This window comes from Lagopus muta, chromosome 16 (assembly GCF_023343835.1).
Source record: "Lagopus muta isolate bLagMut1 chromosome 16, bLagMut1 primary, whole genome shotgun sequence".
Classification (NCBI taxonomy): Eukaryota; Metazoa; Chordata; class Aves; order Galliformes; family Phasianidae; genus Lagopus; species Lagopus muta.
This window is the reverse complement of record NC_064448.1, coordinates 12,929,260-12,954,743: the sequence shown is the minus strand read 5'-3', so window position 1 is coordinate 12,954,743 and position 25,484 is coordinate 12,929,260. Positions and strand designations below refer to the sequence as shown.

Here is a 25,484-nt window from a genome sequence, read left to right as displayed (position 1 = left end):
TGCCTGTAGTAGCCCAGGAGCAGATACATGGCACACACAGTCCCTGCCTGGGCTTCTAGGGAAGCTGGCAGATTTGCCCATGGATGCCCTCCTCTCCCACTCCTGTTCAGCCCTTTTCAGCAGGGAGATGCTTATGGCTGCACTCGAGGAAGCAAAGTCTGTCCCATGGACGATCCTGACGGGCCACATCCTCACTCTGCATCCTCATGACAGCACGGCAGCGTCACTTGGGTTCCCTCCCGGGGGACAAGAGCTCCCTGGAGGAGCAGATCTCAGCCCAAGAGCAGCGCCTGCGTTCCCAGGACCGCCGAACCCCACAGGAGGCTGCGCCCTTTCCTGCAGCACATTGGCCACACGCAGACCTGAGCACCGACTCCTGCAGAGCACACAGCGGAGCCTTTTGGCCTCCATCTGCAATCTGACAGATAGGCAGCAGGCCGCCCGCCCGCTCTCCAGGGGCCGTGGGACGCCGATGGCCATCGCTGATAAGATAATGGGGCTGAGCGGGCGCTGTGCTGGCACTGATAGCAGCGACCACCGCGTGATGCGGTGCAAAGGGCAGCAGAGGTCAGCAGCTGGGGGGGGCTGCTCTGCTGCTTGGGGGCACGCGTCCCCAGACCTGATGTCCCCAGGAGCCTTCCCATGCAGCAGGCTGGGAGGGAGGCACACAGCATCGCTGCTGGCCCCGAGACGCAGCAGGGCTGCCCTGCGGGGTCGCTTTGCGTTCCTGTTTTACAGTTCTGCCTTCTTCCTGCACTGCCACAACGGCTTCTCTCCACCTCCACAGGACTGAGCTCATTTCACAGAGCGCCAGAACGCATCCAAGGGCTTTGTCGAGGTGTTTACCCCCTTCCTCCCCCTCTCTCTCTCCTATAAAACAAACATCTGCTCCAAATTTGCAGCTCGTGCTCTGAGCAAACTCTCTGAGTTTTCAGATGCGGTTCAAGAAAAACAGATCAATTAGGAGCCGGCCCGCAACCCCCCCAGGATGCAGAGTTATGAAGGCAGGACCTTCTTACATTAAAAAAGAATTACATAACACAGGAAGTAAAAAAAAAAGTGCATAAAAGACAAAGGACTCCGGGGATCGGCTCTGTTGTGCTGTGGGTGATTAACAAAAAGAACAGAAAATTATTAGAGCTCTTCCCACCGTTACAGCCCGGCCCTCGGCGGAGTTATTAGCAAGAAAGCTATGCGCTGATAATGAGAGCTGGCTGAAAACACCCAGCGTAAAGACAAATATTAATGGACAAATGGCTTTTTCGTGTGTGCACAGATTGCTCTTTTTGCACACAATGTTGGTTTTGGAAAAGCACTTTCCAGGCGAGATGCTCCCCCCGCCCAAGCCAATCCCTCCTCCTGCCCCAGCAGCCTAACAAGGAGCAGAGATGGGCCCGTGCAGACAGAGGAGGTTCTTCATCCCGGCCCAGCTGGCAGTGCCCACTGCTGAGTCAGAGCTGCTGGGAGGGCAGTGAGCGCTGCCCATCACACAAGGTCACTCTTTATGTGACACGCACAAAGCTCTACACAGGGGTCACCCAGCCAGGTCCCCCCTCCTCCTGGTACCAAGGTATTGCATCCCTACACCCCAACCAGGGTCATGCTAGCAGTGACTTGCCTGCACCTCTGTGTGCGCATCCAGCCCCAAAGAGCTCCAGTGCTGATGCTGCTCATCCCACTGTGAGCACATCTCTTCAAGCCCAACCCCACTGCTGCTGAGTGCACGGTGTCCTGAGAGAAGGAAACTCTCCCTGACAGGGATGTGACTCAAATCTGAGACCCCTGGGTTACCTGTAGTTGCTTCCTCACTCTGAAAAGGGCTAAAGGGTCATTAAGATTTGGAAAGACCGCTAAGATCCCCAACCCATCACACCACACCCACTGACCACATCCCTTAGAGCCACATCCCAACAGTTCCTGAACACCTCCAGGGACGCTGAGTCCAGCACACCATGGGCAGCTGTGCCACTGCATCAACACTCTTTCTGAGAAGAAGCTTTTCCTAATACGCAACCAACCAGAAACCAGCATGATTCCTACCCAGACAACTCATGCACAGGACCACCCAAAGCTCCCTCCAGCTCTCCATCCCCCAGCAAACACCCACTCCCAACCCATGATGGCAGCACTTGGTGATGCACAGGCATTGGGGTAGAGGCGCTGCTCCACGCAGGGCACAGCACACCTGCCAGCTGCCTGCTTCCTGCCTCACACACATTGCAAGTCACATCCAATCCAGTGCTGCCACATAGAGCAGCCCCCAGCGTCCTGCTCACATCCCAGCACACCTTGGCCTCGGGGGAAACGACACAAACCGATATTCCCACCTTGTACTGCCCAGGACATCTCAGAAAGGAGCAGGGCAGGAGGACAGCTTCTGTCTGGGAGCTGAGGGACACCATGGGGGGCACCGAGGGCTGCAGCCTGGGGGTGGGCCATGCTGTGCTACTGAGCACAGGACTGCTGGTGCCAGCAGCAGATGGGGATGGATGGATGGATGGATGCATGGGATGGAACCTCTGGTTGGAGTTCATCAATCCCCATTATTCTCTTGCTAAAAACCTATGGATTTTTAAAATTATTGTTTGATCATCTCTGTCCCTGGGATGCACTCTGTACTTTTTCCGTCCCGCTCCTGGCTGTTGGCACAGCAGCAGAACCCCACAACCACATCACCAGCACAGCTGAGGATGGATCCTTTGGAAGGCACAGTCCCAGCCCTACAGAGACTCATGTGGGTCTGCCCATGGGGAGAAGGGGGCCTGAAAGCTCCGTGGGGAGCTCAACACCTCCGAATGGCTGCAGAGCCCTTCCAGAGCTGCATGGAGATGCTGCGGGGCACAGTCTCAAACTAAGCCCCCAGCTGGGACAGTTGCATTCCGGGGTCCCACCAGAGGAGCACAGCAACCACACCTCCATCCTTCATCTGAGGACCCAGCAGGGCTCTCAGCTCCTGCTCTCCCCACTCTGGGCCTGCAGCACTTGCAGAGCAGTTCGGCCTTGCCACGGCTCTGCTGTATCACGCCATCCACGTATCGGATGGTCAGCGGGGAGACACAGCATTGGGGATGGGAACTCAGAGCCCAGAGCCCAGGAAAGCAGCACCAGACTCGGAAGTTTCCCAGCGCAGGGCCTCCCCCCCTCCCCTTCCCACCTCTCCCTGTGGTCTCCAGCAGCTCTGACAAATCTCTGCCCCCGCAGAGCACCGTGTGAGGGAAAGAGCCGCCACCAACCGTGTCCCACCGCAACCCTGCCGGGGTCCGCAGCGAACCCGGCGGTACCGAACCCGCCGACGCCCCATCCTCGGCTAAGCGGGAGGCGGGAGCCGCGCTGCCGCGTTTCGCCCCGCTTTGCGCTCCTTCCATCCCATCTGTTGCGCTCAGTCGCGGCCCCCGCAGCTCTCGTACAGCTTTCGGGGCCGAACCCCGCACGGGGCCGGGACGGATCCGCACCGCACGGCACGTAGGAGCTCGGGCTGCCCCGGGGGGGCACCGAAACCGGACACCGTCACGTGCGGCCGCGCCGCGGGATGCGCACGGAGCTACCCGTGGGACTGGGGAGGGGGCGGGGGGGAGATTGGGTTCCTTTTGTCTTTTTTTTTTGGGTGTGTGAGTGGGTGAGTGGAGGCGGGAGGGTGCGGAGAGGCTCCCACCGCCCCCATCCCGCAGGAAGCAGGAACACCTCGTCCTGCTTTTCCTGCCCGGTGCCGCGTTCCCGGGGCGAGGAGGTGGTGGTTGGTGGTGGTTGTGGGGTGGGGGTGGGCTCGGCTCACACTCACCGGCTCCCTCGGTCTTCTCGGAGCCACGGCTCCAGGTGACCTGCCGCGTTTCCAGCTTCACCTGGAAAGTTTTCCTCTCGGGCCGCTGCGACTTTTTGGAGTAGAAGAGGGTCATGACGGTGCCCACCTCCAGGCTGCGGCAGAGATGCGCCGCCTCCGCCTCGCTGGGCGCCCCCGGCCCCGCCGCCATCAGCGCCCGACGCCCGCACCGCGCTGCGCCGCGAACAAAGGGGAGCGGAGCGCCCGCAGCGCCACCGCCGCCGCGCCCCGACCCGCCCGCCCCGCGGCCGGGAGCTGCGGGAGGAGGAGGAGGAGGAGCGAAGGGGCGGAGCGCGGCCGAAGGACGGCGCCTCCACGCGTGGGGCCCGCGCGGTGCGGGGGGAGCGGGCAGGAGGCGGGGAGCCGCCGTCCCCGGGGCGCGCGCGGAGCCAGGGCCGAGGTGCGGCTCGGCGCTTCAGGCGGACCCACGCGTGGATGGAAGCGCCTCGGGGTGCCCGTGGAGAAGCAGATGATGGTGGTGGCGGCACCAGAACCCTCCGGGCCCCCCAGCCCGGCCCCCCAGCCGCGCTCAACTGGCCGCCAGATGTGTGCTGCCAAACAGCTGCCCCGGGATGAGGGGGACGCGCGGTGTGGGGGCCCGGCGTGGCAGAGGGGGCAGCGGAGGGGCTTATGGGTCGCCGTGTCCCCTGGTGTACGGAGCAGAGCGTGGGGGTGGGGGGCTGCCGGGTGCTCCCAAAACCAGCAGCAGGGCAAGCGGAGGACAGTGATTTGCTGAAGGCCCCCATATAGCACATACAGTTCTGTGGTTGTTTGTAGATACCTATTTGCTGCACACATCATTTGAGGCCAGGCTGGATGTGGCTCTGGGCAGCCTGGTCTGGTGGTTGGCGACCCTGCACAGAGCAGCGGGGTTGAAACGAGATGATCATTGTGGTCCTTTTCAACCCAGGACATTCTATGATTCTGTGATCTGTGCGGTCTGTAGGACCGCAGCGTGTGTCTGAGTGCTGCCTGGCACAGGGGTGACCCCGCAGAGGGCACCACTTGCTGAGCTGGCACCAGCTCACCACTCTGGATGACCATCTCAGACATATGGTCTGATTGTTGGGTGCTCCTGTGAGGAGCCAGGAGTTGAACTCAATGATCCTTTTGGATCCCTTCCAATTTGGGATATAGGATTCTACGATTCAACAGATCCCACTGCTGCTGCTTCTGTCCTCATGCTCCACCAGGCTCCAAAGGGACAAATACACGCGTGCAGAGCAGCCCTCCAAGTTTCACAGTTCAGCATCTCACCCATTTTTGGGACAGGAAAAGATGAACAGAGTGAGATACAAACCTGGCCCACCTGTGCTACATGGACAGGGCAGTGCCGGCAGGCAGCCACGTGAGCTTCATGCCAGGTCCCATAAGGAAGCTGCTCCCCATTCGTCCCTGTTGAGGACCAGCAGGAAGCAGCCTGAAGCTTATATTAGGGACTATGGCGTAGAACCCGGAGGTTCTATAAAGACAGCAGAGAGCACAGCTCCGTGGCCAAGGGCTGCTCCGGTACTTGTAGGTGCGGGAGGTGAGGGGGCCGCCTGCCTAGGGCTGGTTCTTCGCCTCAGGGTCTTTGTCGTAGATGTAGCTGCCCACGGCTCCGGTGTTGACGCCCTTGGGCCCGAAGAGGATCCCGTAGCAGGGCTTGTGGCAGTTGGGCTGCCCGTCGTGCTCGGCGTGGCCCCCGGGGGTCAGCGTCTTGCTGCAGCGCTCGCAGCGTAGGCAGGGCCGGTGCCAGTCCTTCCCCAGCGAGGTCACCTTCTCGGCAAAGTAGACCCTCTTGCCGCAGCGCGGGCACATGTTGGGCTCCCCGGTGAAGGTGGTGACGCTGGAGGCTTTGCTGGGTCCCTTGGGCGGAGCAGCATTCACCTTCCTCTCCTCCACCCTGGCTGGGTGCTCAATGGGCCCCGGTGCACTCTGCCCCTCAATCTGCGGCTTCTCATAGATGTATGACCCAGCACCACCAATGTTCACCCCTTTGGGGCCAAAGAGCGTCGCATAGCAGGGCTTGTGGCAGAAGGGCTTCCCGTCATGCTCAGCGTGCCCTCCTGGGGTCAGGGTCTTGTTGCAGCGCTCGCACTTCAAGCAGAGCTTGTGCCAATCCTTGCCCAGGGAGGAGACCTTCTCAGCGAAATACACGGCCTTGTCGCACTTGGGGCACTTGGATGCCATGGCGGGAGAGCGGAGTGGAGTGGAGCGGAGCGGAGCAGTGCCGTGCCGTGCCGTGCCTGCTCCCAGGGCTCCTCAAATAGCAAAGTGCTGTGGGCATATCATTGTTCTGAGGGCCAAACCTAGGCAGTAATATGGCTGTGGGAGAAACAGAGGCAGTGATTACTGTGCTCCCAGACCCGTCTGGCTGTGCTGTCAGAGCACATTGCCCAGCACCAAGGCCCTGCAGGTGCCACTGGAGAACCTGAGCAGAAGCCCTTTTGTTTGCTGCCTGCCACTATCCAGCAGCTGTGCAGGGATCTGCCCCAGCACAGCCTTTTCTCCTTGGGCTCTTTCGAAGAAATCCATGCTCCCTGAGCAGTGGGGTGAGCTCTTCTAGCAGGCACAGTGCAGAGATGGTCTCCAGGGCTGGGGAAGCAAAACCCTGCAGCCACCCCCGTGTGCCTGAGCTCAGCATCCTTCCTACATGAGAGCCCAGGAACTGCTGTGTGCCATGGCAGGGATCAGCACTGAGAACAGCCCCACGGTCTCCAGTGAACAGCAGCATTAGGGCTGTTGTAGCCCAGGATGGAAGCCATGGGAATACGGAGCTTCTCCTGCTGGGCTCTCCAAAACAGTTCCCTGCAGGAACGCAGGCTGCTTTTGCCTCCCAGCTCACCTGTTTTCAATTTGCAGCCTGTGAGGCCGCAGGGGGGATGGGGCTGCAGCCAGCAGGGTTTGCAGCCTTCCTTGGGCTGCCCGCAGCACAGCTGGGCTGCCAGAGCAGATGCAGTGCCAAGCCAACTCACCCTTTCTGGTCCCATTAGTGCTCGCTGCCTCAGTTTCCCCCAGAGGAGAGGTGTGTGCTCAGCCCCCGTTGCGCTCTGCCCGCCCCAGCACAGCGCTCAGCAGTGTGGGATGGGAAGTTCTTTGGGGCAGGCTGCAGAAATAGAGATTTTTCACGTGCTGCATTGCTCCATGAACCCACCTACAGCTCAACTCGGGCCTGCTGGGTGCACCCCAGCCCCCGCCATCCCTCAGCACCTCGTGTGGCTGTTTGGATGAGGAAAGCTCCACGTCTCGCTATGGGGGCTGAGCCCCTCTCCCAGGACGCTCCAGCACAGCATCCTGACCTTGGGGCAGGGCTGGGGCCCTCGGTGAAAGAACACACCGACACCAACACTCAGTTAAGTCGTAGGAATTTATTTTAAATAACCTACAGTTGATTAAAAGGGAATTCATGATAAAAATAGAAGATACTTGTTGAGGAAAGGCTGCAGGAAATGGTCTTCGCACACACACTACGCTAACAATGCCTCTAAAACTAATGATTATAGCAAAAAAAGGTTTCACATTAAAATTCTGCTTTGTAATTTTTTAAAATTTTTTTACACAATTACAAAAGGAAAAAAAAAAAAAAATAAAAGCCCTAAAATTTTGATTATTTTCCTTTTTGGACCGATGCTCATTTCCCTCGAAATTTTTGACCTGTGAAACTTCTTTTTACACAATAAAATCTTTCAAGTAAAAGAGAGGGGGCTTAGAAAAAAAAGGGGGGGGGGGGTGGGGGGGGGAAGGTAAAACAGTCTGACAAACCTAAAGGGAAATATTCTTGAAGTGTACAGAGCGCGTTCACTACAAAGCGTGACGGGAACGGCATTCGCTGCCCGCTGCATTTGTGCTGGGATCCCAAAGCACGGCCCCCCCCCCCCCCCCCCCCCCCACATCGAGGTGATCTTTGAGATCAAGAAGAAGGAAAGAAAAACGGTTTAAATATTTTAAAATAATTAAAAGAAATAAAAATTCACATTTAGAAACAAAACAAAAGGAACGCACACGAGGCGGGGGGGCCCATTTCCATTTCCCATCACGCTCTGCTTCCGACGGATGCGGTGGATATTTGTTATTTATGTTCCAATGCCACGACCGTTTCAAGTGACAATTAAAAAAAAATAATATTGGATACTTCTATGATATAAGTGACAGCTGTAACAGGTGCGTTGGGTTTCTTAAATCGGATCTGTTAGATTCTGAAATGGGGCGGGGGAAGGGCAGGGGTTAAGGAGTCCATTTTCTATTAAAATATAGAAGTTATTGCAAAACCCTAACTGTAAAAACGCACCAATATAATTGGATTTTGTATACAGTAGCTAAAGATTCCCACGCTCTCAGTGTGATGGTGAATTTGCCTGGCGGAAGGTTGACAAATCCTCCATCCACTTGCTCTGCCTCAAGAGAAAAACCACACAAACCAGACAGCTAGAATTTGGATCTCTGAAACATTTTTAAATAAGTTGTCCATAGGACAACTGGCTCAGCTCCTTTAGGATATTTCCAGGTTATGCTTTCTACAAGATGTTGGCTGTTTTATCCCATGCTCACTTGCCCCTTTTCTCCCCCCTCCCCAGCATCCAAGGACAAGTAAGGCTCACAGTTCATCAATCTTCCTAAAAACCAGGCTACTCCCCCTTTTATTCCCATAACATTCATCTCATTAAAAACAGGTTAAAACTCATAGTCTTCCTCTGCCATGTCGATAGCCCAGGCAAATTTCTCTCGCTGGGTTTTGTTATATATCTTCTCTATAGGAATTCCCCACTTCTTACACCTGCAGAAGAAGAGATGCTGTTAAGTGTCAGCCCAGCACAGGTTCCCAAAGCCTTGTGGTGCAGCAGAACCCTCCCCAGCACTTCCCTAGCTCAGCTCCATTACAGGACACGCAGCCACCAGGCAGGACCAGCCTTCCACTGCTGCACCCTGCACAATCTGAGCCATCACCTCCCAGCACAGAGCTGGCTGTGACTGGCATGTGGCACCTGACCCAAGAGATCCACTGAAAACTTCCCCAAACCACGTGGAGACAGAAGAGAAGGCCATAAAGAGTCAGACCTCCCTGGCAGCCCAGGGGCACTGCTCTCAGCCACAGCCCTTGCCTACAGACAGTGGGATTACATGCACGTGAAGATGCAGTTCTGCACAGCCCAGGGCAGGCACTTACCAAGCAACAGAGATCCTAGGATCCAGATAGTTGAGTTTGGAGGTGCTCAAGGCGATCTGCTTGTTCTCCTCCCTATCTGTAGCCTGAACCTCCAGCTTCATCAGCTGCTCCTCAATCCTCTGCACTGCTTTTTTCTTGCTCTCCACTGCCCTGGGGTGAGGGAGGGAAAAAACAGTTAATGCCTAATGACCTGCTGGGCTTCAGGCAGCAGTGTTGTGGGAAGGCAAAGGGACTCTGCTCCACGTAAGCAATGCTACCAGCCTCAAAAGGCAGTTGTGTCAGCACAGATGGTGACACAAAACACTCAGCACATGCAATTAAGAACCGACATTTTGAAAGATGCAGCACAGAAATCCTAAGCAGTAGTTTTGTTTTAAAGGGTTGGAAGCAACAGCCTCAACTACACTGATGCTACACCCACTTTAAAACCAACCCACCTATCCCTCTGTAATAGTCATGTTGGATTCTGCCTTCAGAGCTCCCTTAACCCAGCAGCCCTGTGACTACTCTGCAGAGCACAGATGGCTTGAAGGCCATTTCTTCATGCACAGAAGAAAGAGGGGATAAGAAAGCTTGAGAAAGTCTTCCCAAATCAATTGGATCACAGGCTGGGGAAACAGAACAGAGGGCTGAAGCACCCATTTTGAGCTCGAGGTCTGGGAGCATTGCACAGCCTAGTAGGACCAGCCTTACTTTTTAGACTTCTCATCCCTCCGGACCTTGGCATCAGCTTTGGCGCTTTTCAGTTCTCTCCTGGCATCAGCTAACTGCTCCTTCTTGGCATCGATCTAGGAGAGGCAAAACCAGAGGGCGGCACTGTCAACAAGCTGCAGACAACTGTGGCAGTCACCCCTGGGCAGCATGACCAAAGGAGTGAGTTTGTGACCGAGTTCAGAAGTTATCAGCGCTCAGGTGCACTTCTGCAGAACAACGAGGCCACTGGCTTTTCAGTTTGTTGCAAATCCTATCGTAGTGAGGAGTTTCCCTTGGAAAACAGGGTTCCAGTCATTGCCAAAGACAAGGTGGTGTGCTGGCAGAAAGCTCCTGGAAGCCTTCTAATAAAGCTACAACAAAGCAGGCAAAGGGACCTGCCAACAGCCCATCTAGGCAGCTTGCCTATCTTTAATGTATCCCAGCAGTACCAGTTCTGAAAATACCATGGAAGAACGATCCCTCTTCCCTCAGCAGGGATCTGTTCTTGCCTCCAAATCTTTCTGGCTGAAAAGTATTAAAGCTTCAAGCAGTTCTCCACTGGTAAATTTAGGATTCAGGGAGATATAGCATTATGCAGCCCCTTCAGCCAATCCCCTTAAACATCCCCCCAGCTCTAAGATCTAGGGTGAAGGCAGCCATGTTAGGTGTTACAGAAGCAGGGGTCACTGCAGTGCAAACCAGAAGTCCTGATTGTGAAGGTTATTCTAAAGCCAGACCAGAAGCAGACCTAACTCCTTTGGACCTCACGACCTCCACCAGAAACAATTTGCAAAGGAAGAGGTCAAGTCAGAGGGGCACAATGTGTCACATACGCAGCCTGCACTGACAATGGCCTGGGATTCACACAACTGGAGCAGATGCCCACTCTGAGCTCTTTAGAGGATACAAATCAGAGCTAGGCTGCTGCTCTGAAAGCTTGATGGCAGCAGAACTCAATGTCTGATTAGCAACAGAATAAAGGGGTCTGGTCATGATCTTTATAAGTGTAAGAGTACTACAGCTGAAAGGTGGTCCTTCCAGCACAACACTGTGCTTCTAGAGTCTGCCTCTCCAAGCAGGCCCACCTGATGCAGCACTAATCGATTCCTGACAGGGAAAAGCAGGCTCCGCTTCCATTTCACCTCAAGTGAAAGGAAACACGACTCCTGGGATGCAGCACTTGGAGCCCTACCCCAACCCAGAGGCTGGGGGGTACCTTGCTCTGCAGGTTCATCATGGACTTCTCAAAAGTCTTCGGTGGAGCCCTCTGGTGGTTACACAAAATGGCAACCGCTCTGTTGGCACGGTTATAGGAAAGGATCTTCGCTGGGATGTTATCCTCCGCTGCAAAGCAAAAGAAAGTGGTGAACAGTTTGTGTTCTACAGGGCTGAGCAGCCCCAGCCAGCACTGCCCAACAACTCTACAAGCTCACAATCACTGCAGGAATGACCATGCCCTCTGATGGGACAGTCTCAACACTACACTTGAATCAAAGTGCCAAGAGCCTGACCCCTTCCATTCCAAACCTTAACTCTCTCAAGACCAACAAAGACAACATTTGTCTCTCAAGAGATAGAGGAAGCACAGCCATGCTCAATAGCAGAGCACTGCTCAAGGCAGTTTCCTCCAACGTGTTCACTTTGTACACTTGTTGAAGTGCAAGCTGGCAGTTCTCAGTGTGTCTGTGAATGAGCAGCCAAGAACCATAGGGCTGTTTACAGAGATTGCCTGTCACCTATGGCATTTTACAGTTAACAAGTGGAGATTTGGTAAAGGCCAGGCATAGCCTATCAGGCAAACCGTAGTGTGCTCACAGATGAGCTCTGCACTGTCCCAGCACCAGGCATTTCAACACTCCCACACTAGGAGAACAGCAACCAGGCAGGCAGATAGAAAGTTAAGCCATGTCTGTAGTGCAGGATGGGAACTACAAGGACAGGACTTACGGTTAGTGAGCTCCTTGAGCTGCTGCTGTAGCGTGATGGAGGCATTGTAAGTACGGAATACCTTGGCTGTCAGTCCCTCCATAAGGTCTTGAAGATGTTTATTTAAGATACTGGTCTAAGGAAGCAGAAAGGAGAAAATAGAATTAGAAATGACTACAGAACTGACATCTCTGGGCACACTGATGATGATGATACAGCTCATGGCAGAAGCATGGCGCACATACTTGGACCTGATACCCAAAGGCCAAAACATCACTGAAGCCACAAGTGAAAAAAGAACTGGTAAATATTAGACTAGAATCAAGCACCATGAATGGTCAAAGAACTTTCCTTCACTGTGGAGGTTACGGTTCCCAGCAGGTACAAACATTCCTATCCCATCCCAAGGAGTGTGCTTTAATCACCACGGTGCTCCCATAGAGCCAAGTGCGTTAGGGATGGCTTCTGAAAGTCTGTCAACTCACAATCATCTTTTCCGAGCTGTGAAAAAACCTATCCAAGTCAGAGCCAGCCAGGCTCTCCAAAGTAAAAGCCCATCACTTCAGGAACCTGCAGCCACAGTGAACAATACAGACAACACATTGAGACTCTCACTCAGGTCTCTGAGGCCAGCTCTGGAAAAAAAAAAAAGACAACCTGCCACTGAAACCATTTTTTGGAACAGAGCAGCTGTTGTTGCCTAGTGCAGAGTGAGCCTGTTTATGGTCCTCTACCACCATTCCCTTCCAAATAACTAGGTGCTTACATTGAGGCGGTCAAAAAGGTCATCCTCAGGCTGCTTGTTCTCCATGAACAGCTGAAGATTCTTAAAAACCTGTAAGAAAAGAAAACCCACACCTTAAGACACCAGGACTGGACAGTGCTGGACAGCAGTAATATGTGAGGAAGTAACACGGCCAAGATGCCATCTCAACTGTTTTCAGGCAACGGTGACAATGCTGGGCCCAACTTCCTAATAGGAGGCAAAGATCCATCTCTTAAGATGATGCTCGTGTTTAAAGTTCTGCCTCAGCAACAGGAGTCCTGGGCATTTAATGCTCTTTATTCTTTTTCCTTTTGATCCAGATTGCAGGAGCCTTGATTCCGTTCTGCTTAGCAGCCTAACCGAGGAGACCTCAAAGCCACCTGCTCCCCTTTCTCTCAGTAATTATTCCAACCAAAGAGACATCTGAGCCATTTCCCACAGAGTAAAGCTACCAAAACCCCATCCCTTTGCACTGCAGCGTTAGATGTTTCATCCAATTCCATCTTAAACAAGTCTCATTGGGATGGGAAAATAATTGAAGCCTTTTTGATTATACAGAGACCCAGAGATACTAATCCCAGCTCTGTGTACTCAAATCCCCAGTTTCCAGCTTCTCATCAACACACACATCCTTCCTCTATAGATACCTTACATTGAGAGATTTCTAGTTCCACAATAATCAATTCCCCATTGTAATCTCTGAAGAAGAGACATGAAGGGAGACCAACACCAGTATATTGAAACTGAAAAATGTTCTCTTCCTTAAACAAGGGAGTAAGAAGTCTAGCATCTGCTGATTTCTATACCAGCCATAGTATGTGGTTCTTTTTCTCCCATCTTTTTTTGCCAAGAGGTCAATATTTGCTGCACTGTGTCATTACAATTAACGTGTGATCCAACATACTGTGCTAACTGCAGCGGTGTGGCCCAGAGGTGTGCTTACATCCATTTAACCAACGTCCTTCTGGACACTGCCCTCCAGCTCCAACTGCTGGACGGGGATTTATTTTGGAATAAGGCCAAGGTATGAAACTGGTAGACAACAAAAAAATAAAGGAAGAAACACCGTCCAAGAAAGTTTTGGCTGGTAGGTCCCAACTAAAGGTGCTACCAGTAAGAAGGGAACAACATTAACTAATTTGTTTTCTGGCTTGCTGTATCCGACCAGGAAAAAAGCCCCCTATTATTGCCAATAAGACTGCACTGCCCACGTTTTCCTGCAGTTCAGTGGCTGTGTGTGTTCCAAGAGATACCTTACCCTCTTCTCAACAGGGACTTTGTTGTAGTATCGGATGGAGTCTTTTCCGAGGAAGTCAAACTCAACCACGTATTCCTGGCCATCCAGCTCAGGATGCAGCTTGATATGTTCTACTCGCAGAGAGCAGCAGCCCACGGTGTCAGCTGTTTCCCCTTCTTCTTTTTCATTGCCAGCTCTCAGAGCAAGCTACATTTACAACAAGACAAGAGAGGGAAGCGTTTCAAACCATCCCAGTAAAGGACAGATGCTAGAGGCTTTCAGACTGTAATGGTGCTATAATCATGAGCGCCCAGTAGAAGGAGGAGAAAATGTATTTGAGTGGAAAAAACCCAAAACTTTGACCATTTTCAAAAACTCCCTAGATTTTCCTGAAATCTTCTTTAAATAATTCCAAAGCCAAAAATCTTCTACCAATCTATCAAAATCTCTTTTTAAAAAATGTTAATTTCAAAATGCTCGACATTGAAAGAAATCTGAGATCCATGTGAACTCAATCTGACACAGAATCAAGAAGTTCTTTAGTTATACATCTTTACTTTTCCCCGCATGCTAAAGAAACAAACTTCAAACAACATATATGATGCTTTCTTTAGGTTATTTAAGTAACCTAAAGGCTACATTTGGCTGCATCAAAATGTATTTTAACTGTCTCGGCTAATTCAATTTCTAATTGTTTAAGAAAAACCAGTAATAGTCATATGAAAACACAGTTATTCAAACAGAAGTTCCATCAGACTATTCTGAATAGGAACTCTTAATTTGGCTGGTCAAAATATCATATAGTAGCAGGCAACAGCTCTACGAGAGCAGGCTTTAAATAGCACCAAGTGATTCAATATAACTTCAGTTTTCTTTATGCTGTGGTGAGAAATTTAGCATAATTATGAAACCTCATGACTATGAGGTCAGCTGAAGAGTTGACAAAGTAGCAGAAATTCCCAGCAGGAAAAAACTGAAACAGCTGGAGACAAAAGGTCCACAAAGCTCCCAGTAATCCAAACGGGAGACTCAGGGACCCAGCTGTGAATTTTGCCTGAGCTAAAACAATGCTGCCTGAAATAACCATCGTCAGTACAATAGTTTATTGCTCTTGATTTCCAGGTAATGGGAAAGGAAAAGGAGATGGAGGCCTGAGCACCAGGAAGTCTCAGGATACCTCAGTAACCAGGCACAGTCCTGCCTTAGGAACAGACAGCAGTTCTGAGTATCCCAAAGGGGCAACAAGGGTGGCGGCGTGCTGGGGGTGAGCCTTACTTTGTCAATGAAGTACAGTGCCACAGCCCTCTGCCGTACTTTCATCTCTTTGGATTTCCAATCTTCTCTGTATTGATTTCGGATTTTATCTACGCACTTCTTCAACCTCCGGGCCGTCTCATACTTTTGCCAGTCCTTCTCACCCTGAGAGAATTGAAGTACAGTCAGCATCAGAAAGCAGGCAGAGAACCAGCCCCAATCTGCTTCCCAAGTCGTTACAAGCACGAGGAGCAAACAGTCTCACTGTGCAAAAACACTGAGATTTCACTGCTAAAGCAGCTCAGCTCCAAACTGTGCTGCTAGGCAGCTGAGAGCAATTCAGATTTCCAGGATATTAAATGCTTGTACAGAAGCAACTATGAAGACACCAGAGACATTATGTCTTCCGTGCTTCTCAATATACAAGTGGTTTCCTCTGCTTTACTCAGATAACACATTCTTTCAGCTGTGTAATTAAGCATCCATAAAATGTAAAGGCAATATCACTCGTTCATCAGTATTATCATATATTTAAGCCATGGCAAAAAGAGGGCATGAATTCACCAGGAACAAAGATTTCCTCCATACCTGTAGGACACACACCTTTCCAACCCAGGAAAAAATCCCTTACAAAAATGATTTCATGAGAAGAACTTAACTTCTAACCCCTGAATCGAAGACTGCTTCTCTTTCAACAGGCTTTTATGAAACTAATCCACTGTCCAGTTATTTGCTCCCACAGCACAGTTTGTTTTCCTTCAGTCATGAGCTTGTCATCTTCTCAGCCAGAAACGCAGCCAAGCTTTTTATTTTAGGATTGACTTAGGGCCAAAAGAGGATAAAATACCCACCAGGGCTAGTTTGCTCTTGACTAAATTATTTTCCTTTCAGCTAATAGAAGGTACAGGATTCCTATCAGGCATGGCACAATGCTTTTCAAAGGATGTATTTTTAGATTTCATCTGCTGTCCAGTGCTGCGGTTGCATCCTCCCATTTTTTTTCCAAGGGAGAACAGAAGTACTTCTTATTCTCTCCTAGCCTGCAGCTATATTTGCATCATGCAGACATGACCAGTAATTTTTTTTTTTTTTTTTCCCAACTAGATTTTTACCTTAATTCTTGAGCTAGGGTTCAACATTATGTATTTGATAGAGCCTTGGATGTTCTCTGTCCATGACACTAGCCAGGTAACCTTGTTATCGTGCCGGACCTCCTTCCATTTGTGTCCTGGTGGAGGGGGAGGGACCTTGGAATCCCTGCACAGAATTGTGTGAATTAGTAAATGAAAACTATTCAAAGATATTTGAGACATCAAAATGCTTTAAGTAACGGATAGCACCACACAAAGAAAGCACAAGGTAGAGGAACCAAGGCAAAGTAACTACAAATGTTCAGAAGTAGGAAATCAAGTGAATCAAAGAGCGTAGTCAAAGATAAAAGTAATTGCTATCAGTGGAATGCAGTTCCTAGGAAGAGCTTTCATTTGTTGACAGTGCAATAGAACAGATGCTTATCAGGGCAGGACTAAAGAAAGGCCCACCAAGATAAGGAGCACGTGTGCTTCTACATGATAAGTATCAGCCTATCCAGGCTTTTAGAAAAGAAGCTGTCCTAAGTACAAAAGGTGCAAAACACCCAAAGCTCACTTGCTGCAGTTAATGATGATGTCTTCTGGCATGATGCGTCTCTTCAACATGCCCATTTTGGGATGGTTCCCCCGGCCTCGGAAGAGACCTGGAGGTTCAATCTTGAAGTTAGCAATCCTCTCTTTGTGGTTGTCCATCACACAGTAACCATATTCCTTCAATAGCCGCTCATTCTCCTCTTTGATTTTCTAGAAAGAGCAAAAGCATGAATCAAACAGCATGGCCAGCACCACATGTCCCTGCATTCCAAGGCTTAGAACATTTCGATATTTGCACTACAGAAACATGGAAGACCAACTCAAATCCAGATTCTCATCGTGCCAACGCTGCACACACAGGGCCAGCAGACAGCCCAGATAAGTATTCACAACAAACAAGCAGCAAAACAAGCAGGAGCAAGGGCAAGAATGCACAAAAACACTTAAAACTTGTACTTGAGAGAACGGATTAGGGCTGGTGAAGGTGACTGTTTTTTCACAACAGAAGCCATCACGTAACACAGCCACAAAGGTTGTCTAAGTTCAACAGCCCCATTACAGTTCTGATGATTTATATTCATTCCCCAGAATAAGCATATTACATCTACTGGATGTTACATTTTGTTGTTAATGTAGAAAACGTTCAGCCTTCTGTGTTTGAACTCAGCATCAGAAAGCAAGCAGAGGAATGTCTTCAGCCTGCTACTGAAGGCATGTCAGGCCTGTGTCAGCAAATGGTCTCGAAGGCAGAACATGGTCTCCTAACTAAGAATGTGCTGAGATTTCACTGCATATTTCTTTGCTTGAACTCTAATAACATGGAAGGAAAAGCTGGGAAAAATACAAACACTGCAGCCCAAAATAAACTATCTGACCCACAGACAGCACTGATGTGCCAGCTATGAAACTTAGCAGTAAAATCCATTCTGCTCTATTCTAAGTAATAGTTACTATGGCTGGGAACTGGGAGCAACTCACTCAATGTTTACTGAACAGAAACAGCAATATGACATGAGTTCTCTAATTTGGCAGGACTCCTCTGTCTCCAAAGGCCACACTTTTTCACCCTACCAGGCCCTTCAGAATTACTGTAGCATTGCAGAGGATCAGCAGAGAATCTGGAGATGAGGTTCCAACTTTTAGTTGTAGTATGTCTCAGTCATTCAAAATAAAACAAGAAAAACACTACTTTTCTCTTTACAAGCTGCTGTAGCCATCCTACTGAAAATAAAATTGCATTTTTAATTGGAAGACTGCATCAAAAAAAAAAGACCTGTTCTCAATATATTTTATTCACTGCTGTCAGGGCTGCATCCCTTCCACTATCCCTGATTTTTCTCCTACAAGCCTAAGGATGTCTAAAATAAAAATTAATCCTTAATTGAACTGCCACTGCTCATTACTGCCATGGACCAAGGCTCCCATTGACATAACACCTCTGATTCTCATCATTTACTTAAGCAAGATCAAGATCAAGAGCCTTAGCCCTATCAATATCATTTTGAGTCAGGATGAAGGTTCAGCTGTAAACAGTGCTTTGTGCTACTCGAGCTGCAGAGAAAATATTCCTACAACTAATATGAAAGTTAATATTTTGAAAGCTAGTAAACATTGGCAAAGCGAGTAGAGAAACAATTACACAAAGATGCTGACAAGTCAGCATCAACAATTCCAGAATCCCCACTGGTACCTGTTTCTCCTCCTTGGACATCTGTTTCCTAGCTTCTGTCTGAGCTTTGAAATACTGGCTCATGTGGGTGAAGTCACACTTGCTGAGGCTGGTGATTGTGCTCTTCTCTTCAGAGGTCATTTCCTAGCAGAAAGAAAGCAGTCCTTCACATTTTCATACGAGATAATAGAGCTTATCCTACCCTTGACAGTTTCAACAGGGACTACAGATAGGTTCTCACAATAATCCCCCAGGAATCCTCAAATTCTTGCACACACTGACTCCAGCTAAGGTCAAACAAAGACAAAAGAAAAAGAAAAAGAAGAGCGCATGCCACGTTGGCCCTCCAGTGGTCTGATCTGTGCAAGCACCACCTTGCAAAGTGCTCTCAATTGAACAGCTGCCAGGGCTGTTGAGAGGAAAATCCGGTAGCTTGCCTAAGAGAACTGCGTCCATAGGTTTACCTTTCAGCTGACAAGTTCACTGAGGAAGTTCTGGGTTCTAGGTCTTTGGAAAGGGCTTTCTACTGCTGCAAAGACTGCTTTCCAAGGGATCTGACAGATCAGCTATGCCCTTCAAGCTTTGCAACAGACAAATTTGGTTTGGAGAAGTCTGACTTTGTCAGTTTAGAAATATATATAAAATAAAATATAAATTCTCTTCCTGGTGAAACCACGGGATGATCTGGAAAGCGCACTTTCAGTTGCCAACAGCTAACTGCCGTGCATGGAACATCAGCCCCTTTCCAGTGCCTAGCACTGAGGGGACACCAGCCATGCCTGCAGTCATCACAGCCCAGGATGATGTGCATACCTTTCTCCAGTCCTTAAAGAAGTTTTTCCTGAAGATCTCCTTCGTAGTGTATTCATGGTCAAGCATTTTTGCAAAGAATGTGGCAACTTCTTCTGCTTTGGTGCTCAGCTTCATGACTTTACCTACAAAGAAAGATTTTTAAAGCATGTGGTTTCCTCTGGAATTTAAACATTAAAAAAGAAAGCAAGAGAGTCTGATGTGAAACAAGCCAGAGATGCAGGGCAGGAAGGGGAAAAGGCCTCCTGCAGGAAACCCTCTGCTGTGGCAGCCTGGTGGTGCGTACGCTCCTGAGGAGATACTGCTGTTTGAAGTGAAAAAGGCAAGGAATGTTATTAATATTCATATTCTGGCACTTGGACATATGGGAAATAGTCTCTGTATTCCTTTTCAACCCACAGACAGACATGCTCTGGAACACCCCTTCTAGCCTTTAGCTATTTCTAGCTAGGAAGAGCTTTTCCTATATGTATTGCAGGCCAAAATAATATATATAGTATGTATCTACACCACGCATAGGCTGAAAAGTGATGCCAATATTTAATTCCTCTCCATTGCAGGGAAACGTATCAGGATTCTGCTAATAGTCTGAGTCCTTTACCGTGGGAACACGTTCCTGTCTCCCCAGATCAGGCTCAAAATACAGCCATTTTTAAGACAGACTGAGTTTGCAGCGAGCAAGGAGGTCACATTTCAGCTTATCTGCAAGACTGCAGTGCAAACTGAAATCGCTGCAAGGAAAAAGACTAAGGCACGAGGGAAAAGAGGCTGCTGCAGTATCCAAGCTGCGGATCTAACATTCCTATTGAGTCTTTTCGGTCCAGATTGCACTCCTGAGGTGCCTGTGATCCCTGTGAAGGATTTTGCATGCAACTCACATCTCCAGCAAGTTGCAAGGAATATTTGAAGTCCCAGTGGGCTGGCAGACAGTCAACACCTGTGGATTTTGTAATGACTCTTACTGCACAAAAGTCAATACAAGAAGCACCACTGTTGATTCTAAGTTATTGGGAAAAAAATACAACTTTGATGTTTTTTTTAAAAAGTTACGTCTCCAAAAATAAAGCACAGGAGTTTTCTATAAAGCCTTAAGATCTATAAAGACTTGTAAACCAGGACTTCACAAAGGTCCTCCCGATGATCTAAGAATATCCCACAATTAAATGAAACCAACAGAAACTCTGCCAATTTGTAAGCTGCAACCTAAAATACTGCATTTGTTTTCCTACAACAGGAAATGGGGGAAGGGAGAGACAGCAAGGGAAGCTGTTTTTTTTCCAGGCTGCAAGTCTAGCTTGAAAGAAGCTATCGAGTAAATAACACATTATGGGGTTTAAATGACTGAAGCTGCTCCCAAATTGCTGAAGAGCAGTACAGGCTCAGTCATCCTTATCTTACCACTTTAACACAGATTCCATTCTACTGAATTTCCACTTTTCATAAAAGTTTGAAAAGGCTCTCACTGGCAGTAATGTATATTTAAAAACAAACAAACAAAAAAGATGTATTTCAGAGCCTTGAGCATTAGTTACTGAACTTAAAATCCGAAAACCAGAGAGCAACCCAGTGACACAAGCAGCAGAAGAGATCACACTGCTGTGACAAACACCACTGCCATCACCCACATCCTTACCTTGCCCCATCTGCAGAAAGAACAGTGCAAGTTTAAGGCACCTTTGTGATACAAGCAGTAGCAAGTTAACCCACTCAAACATGCAGCCAAGTCCTACAAGATGGCTTTTGGCATTTCAAGCTCCTTCACCAAATCTGGTGTTGTAATCACTACCCATAGCTCAGCAGACATCAGTTAGATGAAAACAAGCAGCCTTGATGCAGTGCAATCGCTAGACAAGGGATGGATTCCTCCAGTGAGAACTGGCAGCTTGGCAGCTGGCTGGCCAGCCGTAGTGCGGTTATTGGATGCTACAAATCATCCTAGGATAATCCCAAAATTAGACAATGCCTTTTAAGCATGGGGAGCAGCCCTCAGCAGCTGCTGCATAAATCAGACATCTGATTTTTATTTTTCCCCCTAGCTTCTCAAGGAAGACTTATGTGATTGCTTTGTTTGCCAGAATCCATCCCTGCCTCTAATTTTTGTGCCTATTGATCAATTCTTACCATGACAAAGACAGATATTGCAAAAATCCCTGCATTTCCTAGAGGCTTTGTGAAATAGGTGGCAGGATAGAAGCTTACTGCTGCCTGTGCCAAAGGGATAATTATAGCATAATTTGCCCTTCTCTAGACAGGAGAGATCACACATTCTTCAGCAGAGGAGAAAAAATATTTCCAACATGGTAACAAGTTCTTATCAAACCCTCAGACAGACAGCTGCAGGAAAATAGACATCCCTGATCATTGTGCTACTCGCTTAGAGATAATCTTTACAGGATGAAATCTGTTTATTTCACTATGTTGTCGCTGCAAATGAATGCCACCTATTTCTCAATATTTAAAAATGTGTCATGTCACATGAAAATACCACACTGCTTCTGGAAGAGTTCCATGCACAGATGTCCCCTTCACCAAAAATTACATTTCTACCCTTCCAAATGCCTCCCACTTAATTCAATCCTGGGCTAATTTGATCCTTCATTTAACATGATCACAGGGCTACAAGGAAACACACGGGTCATCAAGTCCACTCTCCAGCAGGCATCACATCATATAATCCCTTCCACATGAGACTAACAACCAGCAATCCCAGCACACTAGAATCCCACATCATTTAGTTCTACTACCCTCAGTAATTGGTAAATGGGAGCATGACATACACTGGAGGGGTGTATCTTTGAGGCCAGGATGATCTCATGCATTTGTACAAAGTTCTCATCATCTTTATCAAAATTCAGTAGACTTATTCAGTTAATGTCACCAAATGATTGCAAATTTCAACACGAATTACGGAAATTACAATCAGTGACATTGAAGAAAACAGCTGAGCAGTGGTGCAGCAGCTACAGTTATGTACTGTACTGGTCACACACTGCTACTTTGGGCACGAGATCCCCTCACATTGTAAAGACAGCAGAGAGATTTACCACTTTAACAGTGAGCACAAGTTCATCTCTGTCAAGTCAGCAGAATTCAGCAGACTGTTCCTTTAGTTCTACAGATCCTCCCTTTTCTGAGCTGCTCAGGAACTTCTTCTAAACCAGTCACTGTAACAAGGTCACCTTCTCCTCTCCTCAGTCCCTAGAAAAATGCCCCAAAAATATTCATGTCCCTTCCCAACCTGCTGGAAGTGCAGATTAACTCACCATCATAGTAAAACTTGACATTTTCAGGCAGTGGTTCATATGGTGGAGCAAATACAGGACCTTTATGCTCTAAGAACTTCCATTTAATTCCTTCAGGGTAGCGCTCTTCTTCCCACCTTCAAAATAAAAATACACAACAATATAATTCAGTTTCTGCTCTTTGCTTTGTTACTTTGGGGGTGTAAGAAACAGAAATTCATAAAGTAATGACACTGACTAAGCACAGATATTTACACGTCTTCAACAGACAAAATCAAAACAACAAACAAGCACAGGAACATCCACAAACAGAATGCCTTTGGTCACAGGTATCTGATGGTCAGTCCTCACCTCCCACTTGCTGCTCTTTTCACAAAAGCACACAGATGAAAAAGCTTAGAACTCTAGAAAATGAAGAATTCAGTCCTGTAAAGCAGTGAGGATCATGCCAAATTAGAGTCAGCTGTGATCTAACATCAGGTCCAGAATGCCTGCTCAGCAAAGCCAAACAATTGTGGTATATTATGCAGCTGCTTTCAGATGTGGGCAAGTGTCCCATTAAGGGCAGAGATAAAGAAACAGATGTTCATTTACAACCTAAACGAGAGCAAACCTGCTTGGACAAGAAAAAAGAAAACCTGCTTTGTCTTTTTAAATTCATTCCAATTTTTTGGGTATGAGAAAGTGTTCTTGAAGAAAAGCAGAGTAGCAAAGAAGATAAGAAGCTTGCCTTAGAGCACCTCTATAAAAACGTTTTGTAAATGATGCATTAGGCAACACAACACAGCAAGGCAGGCGCCGCCAATCCCAGGTTCCAGCTGAACAAACTCACAGAGCCAGCAATTCAGTTACAGAGTCACACCAGGCCTGCTTCCTCCCCCAGCTCCCAGTACCCACTGCCCAAGCCACTGATTCCACACTCCCTCCCCTTACTCTTCTTTCATGATTACTAGGACATTACTGTTACATACCGCCGGCACAGGACTCCCTGCTGAGACAGGCTATTTTACCTTAGTGATTCATCAACTGCAAGACCATTAATCTGTCACAGTATTCAGTCTTTGAATTGCACAGACAACTCTGTTGAGCAGCCAACGACAATAAAATATGTTTAAGCTTCCCTCTCGTGTCAGCCCTATGGAGTAGTTCCCTTCTCAGCACACGTATCTCCAAAAAAGTGATGCACAATTAAATACTTCATTCCTGAAGGGAGATATTGGCCACTGCACAGAAGATGGGCACTGTCCGGAGAAAAGAGCTTCTGCTAAAAAAGGCTCAAAAAAGCTCCACTGGTGCCTTTATGCCAGTAATTTAGGAAGAACAACAATTGTATGGGATAGCACTTCACTACAGTTAGTTAGGTGCCATCTTTGACTGAAGCAACAGACCTCAACTTTTCTTTTGAGAAGCACAGTGCCATCTTTAACAGCGAAGCACACAAGCCCAGCTGTCAGTACACAACCTGCACGTCACGTTTCAGTGGAGATAAGAAACTGATATTGACATTTGGTCCAGATCCCTACTATTTACAGTCCTAATGATTGTTTTTAAAATTAATTAGAAATTGGAAATCTAAATGTTTTGTCAGAGATAGATCTAGGCTCTTCTACCCAGAAGCTCTTTCCAGTAAAACGTATTTGAACCATCAGTCTCCACTTAGCCAGGGAAACACTCTCTCTACCAGTATTTTTATTGTGCTAAGAAGTAACAAGGGAATCACCTGCAGTGAGTGCTACTTTATAGAACAGGTTTGTCATTCCTAAACATTCAGTTCTTCTTCCTATTCCTGTTTTCTTATTAAGGATGCATGTGCAGTCAGTACTAGAAAGGTAATTGTTTAAGTAGATAGCTTATAGTAGATAGCACATTATGCTGGGAGGCCTACAAGGAAACATGAGATCCATATGGTGGTTTCCAAGCCCACAGCTACCATGAAGTTTGCTGCCAAAAGACCACAAATAATTCTGAAACCTACTTCCACTTTCCTAAACCTCATACATAAACACCAAGACAAAAGATCAAAAAACCAGCAACTTCACCACCACAAAACACCAACTCACAGCCAAACTGCAGAAGCAGCTCCCGGTCCCATGGCAACATTCGAGCAATGTCTCAGCAGGAGCAGGGAGAATGGTATTTATGAGGAATGTCACTTCCCTAATGTCAGCACAAACTGTGCATCGGTCACCCAGGTTCCATAATCAGGTCTCATCCAAAATCCAAAGATTGCAAAGGAGGATCAGGAAGAGAGGAGGGTTGTTTACTTGGAATGCAAATAGGGAAGATTCTTATAAGAAACACAGTATACCTCAGGGATATGTTATTTCACAGTAATTAATTTACTGTAACACAAGGTGGAAGGAATGCTTATAAGGTATACTCCTAGATCATATTCTTCACGCTGAAGAATGTGAAGGGTGTGAAAATGATCTCTGAAAAAGAACTCCACATGTGATACACAATGCCAGCGTCTTGGGAAAGTCTGGCATCAAGCATCCACGTGAGTGAGGATGGAAATACTCAAGGCAAAAAGCACTTCAAGGAACCAGCCAAGAAAAGACATCAGATTTTCAGAAAACTGACTCAGATGGAACATAAGATGTCCTTAAGAGACACAATCAAAGTGCAGATGAAACCCTGTTCAGCAAAGCCATGCTATACAAAGCTGCAGATGGATGACAGGAACCATCAGCAGAAGAACGCAGTTACCTACTGCCAGATTTTGTAAAACATGCTTTCAAAGGCAATTTTCCCTTCAGCAGGAAGCACAAATTGCAGAGCTTAATGCAGCTACTTGGGATTGTGCTGCTGAGGCAGATGAGGGGAGAAACGTATGGCTTTCCAATAAAGATTTGCTGTTGAAGGATACAGACTACAGTAAAAGGGAGCTGTGGTTAACAATATAGCAAAGTTAGACAGAACCAGCAAGGACAGCTGAGACAGAGCCAAAAAGACAAAGATCACAATGCTTGAAGAGACTTTCTGTGGCTTCCTATTCGTTGGAGTCCCTGCAGTTTGTTCATGTCAAAGCACATTATAAAGAGGCTGTCAGAGGAGCCAAGGAAAAGTGAGTGACTCAAAAGAAAAAAGAAGTCAGGACAGCCGTTGGGAAAGGCCTGAAAAGCAAATTTCTGGGAGAGAACACAGGTATGAAAAATACTCAAGTGATGATGCTCTATTTGAAGAAGCTGTGGAAAATCAAAGAAATATGCAAAGACTACAAATGCTGCAGAAGGCTTTTCTTTTTTTTTCAAGGTGGACCAATAACAGTGACAATACAAGGGTATAAAAGACTGAGC

The 25,484-nt window shown here is 48.2% G+C and overlaps 3 protein-coding genes across 6 annotated transcripts in view; all 3 read right to left on the bottom strand.

Annotated features, from left to right (window-relative positions):
• Positions 1–4,047, bottom strand: part of PLCG1 (phospholipase C gamma 1) — a 31,686-nt gene extending 27,639 nt beyond the window's left edge. For all 4 annotated transcript variants that reach the window (XM_048962590.1, XM_048962592.1, XM_048962591.1 and 1 more), the window contains exon 1: positions 3,779–4,047. In XM_048962590.1, coding sequence (XP_048818547.1) covers positions 3,779–3,968 — 190 coding nt within the window. In that variant the 5' untranslated portion in view covers positions 3,969–4,047. The remainder of the gene's footprint in view (positions 1–3,778) is intronic.
• A 1,196-nt stretch (positions 4,048–5,243) lies between these two features.
• On the bottom strand, positions 5,244–6,040 carry LOC125701162 (cysteine-rich protein 2-like). The gene has a single exon (XM_048962793.1). The coding sequence runs from the start codon at positions 5,987–5,989 to the stop codon at positions 5,363–5,365; it is 627 nt and encodes a 208-aa protein (XP_048818750.1). The 5' UTR covers positions 5,990–6,040; the 3' UTR covers positions 5,244–5,362.
• Positions 6,041–7,147: 1,107 nt separating this feature from the next.
• Positions 7,148–25,484, bottom strand: part of TOP1 (DNA topoisomerase I) — a 62,511-nt gene continuing 44,174 nt past the window's right edge. Inside the window, exons 9-21 of the mRNA XM_048962614.1 lie at positions 22,207–22,322; positions 18,947–19,068; positions 18,155–18,277; positions 16,487–16,674; positions 15,952–16,096; positions 14,861–15,004; positions 13,607–13,792; positions 12,349–12,417; positions 11,604–11,718; positions 10,873–11,000; positions 9,657–9,751; positions 8,964–9,113; positions 7,148–8,573 (exon numbers count right to left, since the gene is read on the bottom strand). Coding sequence (XP_048818571.1) covers positions 8,471–8,573; positions 8,964–9,113; positions 9,657–9,751; positions 10,873–11,000; positions 11,604–11,718; positions 12,349–12,417; positions 13,607–13,792; positions 14,861–15,004; positions 15,952–16,096; positions 16,487–16,674; positions 18,155–18,277; positions 18,947–19,068; positions 22,207–22,322 — 1,684 coding nt within the window. The 3' untranslated portion in view covers positions 7,148–8,470. The remainder of the gene's footprint in view (positions 8,574–8,963; positions 9,114–9,656; positions 9,752–10,872; positions 11,001–11,603; positions 11,719–12,348; positions 12,418–13,606; positions 13,793–14,860; positions 15,005–15,951; positions 16,097–16,486; positions 16,675–18,154; positions 18,278–18,946; positions 19,069–22,206; positions 22,323–25,484) is intronic.

Excerpts from the sequence above, each read along its gene's own strand:
- LOC125701162 (XM_048962793.1), bottom strand. The coding sequence starts at position 5,989 with ATGGCATCCAAGTGCCCCAAGTGCGACAAGGCCGTGTATTTCGCTGAG.